Source organism: Fusarium graminearum, chromosome 1 (assembly GCF_000240135.3).
Source record: "Fusarium graminearum PH-1 chromosome 1, whole genome shotgun sequence".
Lineage (NCBI taxonomy): Eukaryota > Fungi > Ascomycota > Sordariomycetes > Hypocreales > Nectriaceae > Fusarium > Fusarium graminearum.
In genome coordinates, this window is record NC_026474.1 from 10,563,979 (window position 1) to 10,574,867 (window position 10,889).

Sequence of the window (10,889 nt, forward strand, 5' to 3'; positions counted from 1 at the left end):
ATCGATAGGTTCCCTGCTCGAAATCTTCGGTGATGTTCTTGGGCTCCTCGTGTCTTTGAAACCATGTTTGATACTGCTTATGAAATCGCCAGCTTTGGTCTTTAAGAGCCTTGGCAGCCATGTACTGTTGGGCAGATCCCTGCTTGTAGTAAAACACGTAGAACAGCGTATCGGGATCGATGCGCGAGTACAACCTCGGGTCGTCGAAAAGGGGGAGCGGCTCGCGGGGGAAGTTAGACCCCGTTGGCGGTACCGGCACTTCGGGTCGATATGTTCGTGGCACATCAGCATCCACAACATCAGGGCAGCTGGCCTGACTGGCAGTCATCATGCGCAATGCTGATGGTGCGGAGGGAGGGTATGGTCTCTTTCTCGAGGTCTCATACGTATCGACCAGATCTTGCAATGATGCTGGTAGGTGGTAGATGGACTCTTCCTCTTCTTCGGTAGGCTTGATACCATTTGATGTGCCATTTGTCCTTGCGGCTATGAGAAAGTCAGTAATCGAAATCAAACACGGTTGGCGAGTATGCTTACGCTTTGACGGCGCTGGAGTCTCGGGTACCAGAACCTGCTTTCCAGCAGCCTTTGATCGCTTGGATTGTTTTGTAGGCGCGGGCACAGGTGCTGGCGTAGGCACAGGTTCAGGCTCGGCAGGTGCTGGCGCTGGCGTAGGCTGTTTGGACTCTGTTTGTTGAGAAGCGGGCTGGGCAGAGGATGTAGCAGGAGAATTGGCGGCACTGCTCCGAGATTGCGGCAATGGAGATATGCTTGAAGATGCGGCGCCGGGTGGTGGAGGTAACGGGGCAATACCCACGTTGTTCTTGTCACTTGCGGCTGCGGCCGCAGCTGCAGAGGCGTACTTGAGACCCTCTCCAGCAGGCCTTGAGGGCACTGAAGCGGGCTTCATAGCAGGTGTTCCAGAGTTGCCATTGCTGATGGTTGGTAGAGGAGCATGAAGTGTTGCGAGGGCGGGTAAGGGTGACTTTGTTTGAGATGATGTCCTCCGTACTGGATCGACTTCCTTCGGCGCCTTCCTCACCAGTGGCTTTGGTAGGTCAGTATCAGGTGTCAGATCCTCTTGCACAGATTGCGCATCCAGAGAGGAGCCCTTCTCGCCGTCGGCGCCCATGCCGTAGGTGCCTTCCTCGTCCTCAAGATCCAATTCCTCGTACATTTCCTCATCCTCCATATAATCCTCATTCATGCCGTCCGACACATAGTATCGAATGCTCTCTTCCAAGTCGGTTACTTGTTCGGGCTCGACTCCGCCGTTCTCCAAGGATCTCCTGATAAGCTCCAGCTTGCCTTGATGCCACTTATGTCGTTCGATAACCCGTTCGACTTCGGCGATGCGTTCGGCCTTTGCGGTGTTGTTCTTTCCCTTCTTCATGGTCGCCTGTATCGATTCGCCCTCGGCTTCGAGAGTCTCGATTTGCTGCTCCAGCTCGTCGACCATTCCGCTGAGGAATTCGCTGGCCTCGACCTTTGCCTGCTCTTTGGGATCGAGCTTGGCGGCGGCTGACAGGCCTTCTTTCGAATATGCTTTCGTCTTCATGGCCTTTTCCACTGCCTTGAACTTTTCCATTTGCTATTTCCACACAACCAGGTCAACAATGAACTTGTACCTTGCTCGTTTTGTCAGCGGGGACCAACCGTCTCGATCAGCTTCCGGTGCTCCAGCAGCGGAGCTTTATCCTTGATGTCGTTACTAGCGGCCCATGTTTTGATCTGATCCCTCAGTCGCTGGAGCTTCTTGATCTCGCGCTTGAGGTTATCTTCTAGTTTGTCCTTTTGGGCAGGATTGCTCGATTGTTCGATCTTTTCGTAAATGGCTTCAAACTCAGTCACGCCTTCGGCGACCTTTTTGAAGCACTTGTCGACCTCTTGGGCCAGTTTCCTTGCCGCCATTATGAATAGGAATATGCAGCCTCTGGGGCGCAGGATCTAGTCGTTCGTCAGAACTCGTGTCGGTCGACGGCGATGTCGGGAGCTGCGTCGTTATGCGTCTTTGGCTGCACCTGTCGAGGAGGATGTGGCCAGCGCAAGGAGAGGGGGGAAACTTTATTAGGGGGATTAAACCTCGCGTCGCGTGTAATGGGATTCGTCGTCGTTAAATATAATGACGTGATGATACAGGATCCGGTGTTAGGAGGCTCAATTCCGCGAGCGGTTGGTGGATGAAATGCGGTTGCTAAAGACAGACAGAGACAGGCTGGCCAGCATTTGATGTTACTAAGGTTCAAGGTGGGAGATGTGGAGTGTGGATGCCAGTGATGAGGCAAGCAGCCGCAGCGTTTTGATTGGATGAGAGAGCGCGGGTCACCTGGGGCGAGGCGCGGTTAGGTGCTGAAACGGGTTGCAAGGGCTACAATAGTGAGCATTACAGAGCCTGTCCGGAGAAAAGTCAAGTAATAACTGGCAGTTACAGTCAATCAATCCGCAACTCGAAAAAGGGACTATTAGGCAACGTATTGATTATAGATTCAATAATGGCGTGATATTTCAGTGTCGCTATTGCGGGATAGTTTCAATGACGTGGTTTTTCGCTAAAGCCTACTGTGCATAAGTGCCAGGCATAGTACGGGTAATGTAGCACAGGTTGCTGGACGCTTCTTCTCACATGACTGGCATTCATATCCGTTTATTGCCTGTTGGACTCCCTTTTCCTGTGTGAGAGCTTTGGGAAAAGGTACATTTGTGATACATTTCAGTAAGATAGGCTCAGAGTTTAAAGTCCAAACTCAATGTCAATGTTGTATCTTGTAACCTTGTTAATTGTCCCAAACTCCTACAACTACCTTGATAATAAAATGCTGTAGCGAATCTTCTGTATCTGAAAGTGAGTGATAAGTTACACGGTAAAGTCGGAACCAATGCCGATCCGGCTACGGAGCAACATTTACATACAAAGAGCTTGACTCGAACCCATTCGATAATCCAACTTACATTCTCAAATACACACAAGTTTTTGAGTGGGGAAAAAACTCACAAATTACAAATATGAAGGGTATGTGCATTTCAATAACCGACTGGCAAACCGAATGAAACACGAGGGCTGGGGAAAAAAGACTGATCAACCTCGACTCAAACAGTCATCCTGCAGCGTGTCCTGTCGGCGTCCGTGACCGTCGACAAGGAGATGATCTCGTCGATCGGCAAGGGAGTCTTGGCCTTTGCGGCCGTGGCCCCTGGGGATACAGAGAAGGAGGCCGATCTCATGGCCGCCAAGGTCTTGAGGATGAAGTTGTGGGATGATGAGGAGGGCGTCAAGGTAAGAACCAGTCTTGATGTTAACATATGCAAGACTTGTGATCTGACTTTTCGGAAATACAGTGGAAGAAGAGTGTTGGTGATATTGGAGGCGAGGTTCTCTGCGGTGAGTTTTGGTCTGATGCCTTTCCCATCCTATCTTTTCCGCCACCAAAGGGAGAAAAACAAAATGGCTGAGACGTAATGTCCGGACACAGTGTCGCAGTTCACTTTACTGGCCAGCACAAAGAAGGGAGCCAAGCCTGACTTTCACGGCGCAGCCAACCCAGAGGAAGCGCGTCGGCTATACCACTACTTTGTGCAAAAGGTCAAGGCCGGGTACATGGAGGAGAGAGTCAAGGATGGCCAGTTCCAGGCGTGGATGGAGGTAGCACTCGTCAACGATGGACCGGTAGGTTTTGTCTCCTTGTTTGTTTGTGTGTGAGATGTTAATCATGGCATATTATTACAGGTCACTCTTGAGCTGAAGAACGGCGCCCAGACGGAATAGATGGGCTGAATGTGACATTCTATAATTGACATGGATTATAGGGACATGGTCTATAGAGGGATAGACGGGCTAGACAAAAGAATTGGACGTTTCACCGAGCTATTATCGGCGAGCTTGCAGACTGAGAGAATTGGCTGGCGAGAGCATAAGGGATAATACAGTGAGTCAGTATGAGGCGGTTTTTCATTTATCACGCTCCGATTTGGAGCCAAGGCTCCTGACATTACACAGACTTATCGACAGAAAGATATGTCTTTGGAACTTGGCGTCACTACTGGGGACATATGATACAATTGCTGTGAGAAGCCGCATTTTCGGGAAGGGAGTCGGCTATTGACTCTTACAAAAGGAGCTGAAAGTCCTAGCGAGCAACGACCAACACAGTCACGGCATATCTTGTACGCTTAACAATTGTGTTGTGTTACAAGGGCTGAAATTCTGTGTTTGTACCTACCTAAAGAGGCAATCCAAGGTCGATTTAAGCGATGGTGCCTCTGTATCATTGTATGAACATATAGTTTGACATTGATTTATCACGATAACTTAAGCTCACCCCCTCTCATGTAACTGTTGATATGACCTTGATGGTTTGTTCTCTTTGCCCATAGAGTCGGTTGACTAGAAGCATCGTGTGTGCCATTCGAGGCTGGTCGCTTATCAGATCCCTGTCCTTTGTTGGCGACCCCTCCTCATCATCACCTTGCCCCTCCCCCACTTATGTGAGATGAGATTGGGTGCTTTGCATGATGTGATGTTGTCTCTTTTCTCGATGGGAGGTTGTTTTGTTTGTTAGGTATGAGCCGATAAGGGTGAGTGTTTTTATATTTCAGCTTTCTAATTGAGACACAGATGTATGCTAGCATAGGATAAGCAAACTTCAAGGGTCATATCTCTAATTTCTCTTAGCTGTAGGGTCAATTTGAGCCTCGCTGGGGTCAATTGACTTGGACACTATTTATTTCGTACCATTACCATTTCTTAATCACTGTAAATGTCAATGAAACAAAGTTTGCATTCCATCCCGAGGCTCATCGCTTGCATAAAGAAAAGAAGCGGCGTCTTTATTGCCTGACCCGTGCACGTCTTCAAGGGACGGGAGGGGCTGACGGGATCTTCTTGGCCCTAGTCCAAGATATCTCAGAGTTTTGACATGGTTTTGTCACTGACACTTGTAATAATACTGCGATACTTATACAAGTGACCTGAATAACAAGCAAGATGTTGTATTTGTCGTCGATGCCCCCAATTCAATTCAATTCGATTCAATTGCCCGTTGATCTATTATTATCGTACCCTGGCCTCAATCCAGTCCCCCACTTATAAGCGACACGATTACTTGCATCGTGACGGAACCTTTCCATAATTGGCAAAGAAGCTCCCCTCTTCCATCTGTTTCCTTCTGTGCGATTCTGCCTAGAACAAACAAACCCCACGTCGTGATAACTCCTTCTTCCTTCCTTCCAAGACCCCTTTCATTCATCATTCCAGCGACTGCACCTCTCTCTCTCTCTTCTCCTCTCACCCTCTCCCTCTCCAAATTCCATCACCACCAAACTTCACAATGGCGGCTGAAGGCGACTCCCCCGCGCGACCCCGCGTCTACTTCGACATCTCCATCGGCGGCAAGTCCGTCGGTCGTATCACCATGGAGCTCTACGCCGACCTCGTCCCCAAGACAGCCGACAACTTCCGCTCTCTCTGCACTGGTGAGAAGGGCATCGGAAAGTCTGGAAAGCCTCTGCACTATAAAGGCTCCGTCTTCCACCGCGTCATCAAGCAGTTTATGATCCAGGGTGGTGATTTCACTGCTGGCGACGGCACTGGAGGCGAGTCTATTTACGGCAACAAGTTCGACGACGAGGCTTTCCCCATCAAGCATGAGAAGCCTTTCCTTCTGTCCATGGCCAATGCTGGTCCCAGTAAGTTTACTCAACACAAGTCAAACTCGTACCATGTCATGATGCTAACGCCGTTACCCCACCAGACACCAACGGCTCCCAATTCTTCATCACCACCGTCCCTACCCCTCATCTCGATGGCAAGCACGTCGTATTCGGAGAGGTTCTCAACGGCAAGTCCGTTGTTCGCCAGATCGAGAACCTTACTACCCAGTCAGGCGACCGTCCTGCTAAGGAGGCTCTCATTGTCGACTGTGGTGAGCTCACTGGCGATGCCGCCCTCGCTGCCGATGTGAAGCAGCCCGACGCTCTCGGCGACCCCTACGAGGACTTCCCCGAGGACTGCACCGACACTCTCGACGCTGTCGCTGTTCTCAAGATCGCAAAGGCCAGCAAGGACTACGGCAACACTGCTTTCAAGTCAGGTAACTACTCGCTTGGACTCGACAAGTACCAGAAGGGTCTGCGCTACATCAACGAGGAGCCCGAGCTTGAGGACCAGCCTCAGTCCATCAAGGACGAGCTCGAAGCCCTGCGCTTCTCCCTCAACAACAACTCAGCCCTCCTCAACATCAAGCTTGAGGCCTGGGACGACGCTGCCCGCTCTGCTTCCGCTGCCCTCGAAGTCGGCGGAGTCAAGGACGCCGACCGCGCAAAGGCTTTCTACCGTCGCGGTCTTGCCAACATCCACCTCAAGGACGAGGAGGCTGCTGTGCGCGACCTGACCGAGGCCAACAAGCTCGCGCCCAACGATAGCGCCATTACCCGCGAGCTCAACGGCGTCAAGACCAAGGCTGCTGCTCGCGCTGCCAAGGAGAAGGCTGCTTACAAGAAATTCTTCACCTAAGTGATACCTGCCCAGAAGGCATCACAGGGAAAATAGAAGGCGTCCGTTTTTTACTCATCATGAGCGGTATAGAACGCCAGTTGTATTTACAAAACTAAAGCCAATGTTTGACATGACATGACAAGGGGGGGCGGAGGACATGATCCATCTTTTATTATAACATGACCCATGCGAGGGAAAAGCGGGTTACAAAGGAGTCGGCGCTGAATGAGATACCATCGAATTGCATATGTTGCAATCTACTTTATACGATACGGCGCCATGATGATTGTGATATGTGTGATTAAGTGACCTTCTGCCATGTAGGGTTGAATCAAGGGGCAGGGTGTCCGATGACAGTCTCTGTAAAGAATATGGTCGCAATTCATGGTCAAGTTTATCTCTTATTTTATCTAAAAGTTACAATATTCCATCCCCTTTTTCTATATGCCCACCCAACCAACAATTTACTCTGTTTCCTTCTCCGTTAGACAACGCCCAGCGTTTATCACGGTCTGATCCCTCCCAAACCAAAGACTAGACTCCATTGCTAAATATGTTTGATAGATGACCACTCTATAAGTCTACAAGCCCGCCCTCCAACACCAACCGCAGAGAAAGATGTAAAAGAAAAAAACCCGCACAAAAGAAAGAAAGATGAAGAAATATGTTGAAAAGATGAGACAAGATATAGATGGTGTTTGAAAGAAGTTGTATTGTTTCATTCAATCATAAAGACTAGCTCTCTCCCCCATCTAGTCGTCAAGAAGGTATACATGTATATATATGAGCGTGTGTGTATAAATGGATATAAAATGTTCCTTTTTCGACTCTTTTACTTGTGATGCTTTGGAGAATCCCTGCCCTCGGGGCTCTCGCCGCGCCCACCTATGCGCATGATGCCGCTAAGAATCGTGCGTCCCACGCGTCCGTTCTTAGACTTGAGCGTGTTACCCGCACTTGCGCTCCCTCCTGCGCTCGCATGTCGCTGCTTGCGGTGCTCCCAGCCTTCTCTGTGGTGGTGGTGATGGCGACGACGCTCCTTGCTGCGTCTGCGGCTGTTCTGCGCGGCGTTATCGTCATTGACTTCGCTGCCTGAGCTGCCGGGTGGGGGAGGATCGTAGGTGTCGTTCCATGCTGTTGAGGAGCCGGCGTAGGAGATTGAGAGGGATTCCATGATGGATGCTTGTTCGAGGGATTCGGTGATGTCTTCTGTTGTGGCGTTTGTTGCTGTTTCGCTGGCGCGTTCGGATTCGACTTTTGCCAGACAAGCGTCTGCACGCTCTTGGAGGGCGAAACAGACGTCGTTGAAAGCAAGGAGCTCTTGGTCTACTTGTTCCTTCTTGTCGTCGACTGGTTTTGCATCCACCCATAACTTAACGAGGCTTGCCATGTTTCTCGTGTTGTCGATTAAGTACGGCAGGCTAGGGAAGCCCTCCTTGGAAGTCGGACTCAGGCGGCCAAGGATAGTAACAGGTGTGCTGTAACCAGCCGGAACAAAGTTGTTGGTCTCACGATCCGCAGGAATACTGCAAACCTGGTCGATATAGTCACGAACAGATTGTCTTTGCAGGTTCAAGAAGCGGTTCATAGGTTCCATCCACTCTTCTCGCTTGCCAAAGTTGGACAAGTTTGCTAACTTTTGCAGCGCCTTTGCAATAAGGGTAAATGTTCGTTGCGCTTGAGGTCGGGGGTGATCACGGAGGAGGTTGAACAGCTTTGGCGACAAGATAGCCGGGCATATGAAACGAAGGAACAGGAAACCAGACACGGACGTGTATGTGACGGTACGCAAAAAGTCTCCGTAGCGGTCCTCTGCAACTGCTCGAATGTACTTGAGTATGTGTCGTAGCTCAGGGGGCAGTCGGTTGGCTGAGTTGGCGATGCACTTCCACACTTCAGTCGTGTAGTGGATGAGAACAGTCCAGTGCTGATCGAGATCTGCCTCGTTGGAAATCTTGCTGGGATCAACCTCGCAGTTCGGGTTGATCTCGTTAATCTCGAAAAGCTTCTCCTGCAGGATCTCTTCCATATACTCCTTGCCAAGGCGGCGCATGTGGAACTCGAAAGACTGCGTTAGTAGTGAGTTGCCACGGAAGAGCAAGTTCGCTTCTCCAGCAAGAGACTTGCTCATATCTCGTACAATGAGCTCACGATCAGTCGCTGCGTCAACGGAGTCGTTGGATTTGAGGCGACTGCTGAATCGATACTTCTTCATAGAAGCCTGGTTACCAATCCCATCGATTTCGTCTTCCACCAAGCCCATGAGCCACTCGCTAGCAGTACCGGATGTCTGGAAAATATTGAGAAACAGCTCTGACAGTCGACGTAAATGTCCGGGCAAAACAGCCGAAATCTGATTCGTCAATCCTGCTGGGAACCGGTGTAGGATGTCTTTGAGAGGCTCATATTCCTTTGACAGAAGAACCACATGCTCGTCGTGGTTCACCTTGATCAGCATCTGTCCAACAGACTGGTGCTTCTCGTCGAATACTTGAAGCCATTGTTCGTTATCCTTGCCACGGTCCATCTGATCCAGACTAAGATCAACAGCTCCGACCACAAACTCTTGCAAGTTCCGCGTTCTTGGCAATCCTACAGAAGCCTGAAGAAGGTTGCTCGAACTATCCAGATTTCCCTCTACCCTCTTCAGCACGACAGATAATAACGGTGTAGAAGGTGGGAGATCAGTAAAGTCGCAGTCCTCTCTCCAGAAAGGATTCTTCGTCCCTGTCTTGGTCGTCGTCCGCGCTCGCACTTCGCCATCCAGTATGACCTCGGCCAGATAGTTTCCCATTAGAGGATCAGGCTCTGGCCGTCCTGGTCTTTCGTGTATTGTTGATTCAACCCCACCGATCCCGCTTGGCCTGGCCTTGATCTTGGCTTCAGTCACTCGTACACTGATCGTCTTTTCAATCCGAAAGACTTCACCCTCATGTTCGGCCTCGATATTGTCTACTTCCAAGATTTGTGATGTGTTGGGGTCGTCGAGGTGATATATATCTGGTACTGCAAAAGCTCGGAGGAGACACAGCCAAACTTCGAAATGAACTCTGCTGTCGAGTGCTAGATACACTGGTCGGAAGATGGAAAGATGAGTAGATGATGTGGCATAAATTGGGAATATGGCAATGCAGTATTCCTCATCGAGTACTGTGCGATCGAGTTGTTGGACGGCACAACGAGAAAGTTGTGAAAGGTCGATGATGGACAGGACCGTAACATCGTTTTCTGTCATGAGCTTAAACTCTCCGCCGTCCTGGAGAATGCAAGAGACCCTCCTCCACGAGGTAGTTGGTGAACGAAGATCTCTTGTTGATGGCCGTTTGACGATGGCCCTCGGTGAGACAGCCAGACCTTTATCCCATAACATAACCTTGCCGACCTTGATAATACTAGTAGGTTTATTCTTCTCTTGAGACCAGCCATGCCTCCTGAGCTCCGGTCTCATTGGCATAACCTGGTTAGTCGGCTTACCATTGGAAAGCTTGATACCCGTTGGGCGTAATTGTTGCCAGCATAGCAAAGCTGCCAGCCATAAATCAAACTCCTCCATTTGCCGAGGACATATTAAGATTTCGATATGAGGCTGCAGGCAAACCAACTCCAAACATTCTTTAGTCAGTTCGGGATAATCGACAGGGAGGACCCTGCAACCACGCAGATCGGAAACAAGTGGGATGTGAAAGGGCCCATTTTGACCCGAATCGAACATGAGACACCCCTTCTCTTCTTCGATGTAGGCCACTCCACTGTGCCAGGGGCCGCCTGTTTCGCCTTGGTACTCGATCTCGCCGCGCATCCGACCGCACAGGGTTCTCATGAGAAGCAGAACTTTATTCGCATCATCAGTAGCTATGGGTAAGGGTAGTGAGTCGACGGAAGGTGGTGGGGAGATGAGGGGAGAAGTTGGCCGAGACGATTGCCGCTTCATAAGTCTTCTAGCTTTTTTGTCTTTGGGTGCGCCTGAGGAGTCTCGCCCTGTTATCACAGAATGGTGTAAAGAGTCCAACGAGCTGAGCTGCGGTCTTAGCTCATCTGACGGGTGTAATGACCCTGACGAGCTCACACTGCCAACACGGTGTCGCTCTGATGTAGGTGGTGGTACACTTCTTTGGGCTAGCATAGAAGTATCCATGGTGCGCGTCCGAGGCCGTAGACTTCCGCTCGTATGTCGCAAGTGCTGTCTTGGTGGGCTGGATTCGCTGCTTTCGTACGACTCGCTGAAAACCTCGTTGAAAACTATGCCTTGCCTGCGAGCAGGACCGCCAGAGGAGGGTATTGAGCGGGGTGAGGTCTGCTGCAGGAAAGCATCTTCTGGAGATTGAAGAGAATCGGTCGTCACGCTGAGAGTAGGAGGCGTGGGAGACTCGACGGGAGCAGGGGTTACGGAGCGAACGGT

The 10,889-nt window shown here is 50.4% G+C and overlaps 4 protein-coding genes across 4 annotated transcripts in view; 2 read left to right on the forward strand and 2 right to left on the reverse strand.

The window, feature by feature from the left end:
• The window catches only part of FGSG_13746 (uncharacterized protein), a gene marked incomplete at its 3' end in the record, with an annotated part of 2,451 nt that extends 274 nt beyond the window's left edge, over positions 1–2,177 (reverse strand). The window contains exons 1-3 of the mRNA XM_011321015.1: positions 1,657–2,177; positions 538–1,591; positions 63–486 (exon numbers count right to left, since the gene is read on the reverse strand). Of these exons, the coding sequence (XP_011319317.1) occupies positions 63–486; positions 538–1,591; positions 1,657–1,911 (1,733 nt within the window). The 5' untranslated portion in view covers positions 1,912–2,177. The remainder of the gene's footprint in view (positions 1–62; positions 487–537; positions 1,592–1,656) is intronic.
• An 826-nt stretch (positions 2,178–3,003) lies between these two features.
• Positions 3,004–3,763, forward strand: FGSG_10351 (uncharacterized protein; the record flags this gene model as incomplete). Its single annotated transcript, XM_011321016.1, has 5 exons — positions 3,004–3,010; positions 3,096–3,274; positions 3,337–3,379; positions 3,471–3,664; positions 3,725–3,763. 5 exons carry the CDS (start codon positions 3,004–3,006, stop codon positions 3,761–3,763), a joined length of 462 nt encoding a protein of 153 aa, XP_011319318.1.
• A 1,433-nt stretch (positions 3,764–5,196) lies between these two features.
• FGSG_10352 (peptidyl-prolyl cis-trans isomerase D) lies at positions 5,197–7,263 on the forward strand. The gene is made up of 2 exons (XM_011321017.1): positions 5,197–5,682; positions 5,748–7,263. The coding sequence occupies exons 1-2, from the start codon at positions 5,325–5,327 to the stop codon at positions 6,506–6,508; spliced, it is 1,119 nt and encodes a 372-aa protein (XP_011319319.1). The 5' UTR covers positions 5,197–5,324; the 3' UTR covers positions 6,509–7,263.
• Positions 7,264–7,322: 59 nt separating this feature from the next.
• FGSG_10353 (uncharacterized protein) lies at positions 7,323–10,625 on the reverse strand (the record flags this gene model as incomplete). The annotated part of the gene is made up of 1 exon (XM_011321018.1): positions 7,323–10,625. One exon carries the CDS (start codon positions 10,623–10,625, stop codon positions 7,323–7,325), a length of 3,303 nt encoding a protein of 1,100 aa, XP_011319320.1.
• Positions 10,626–10,889: the final 264 nt, after the last annotated feature.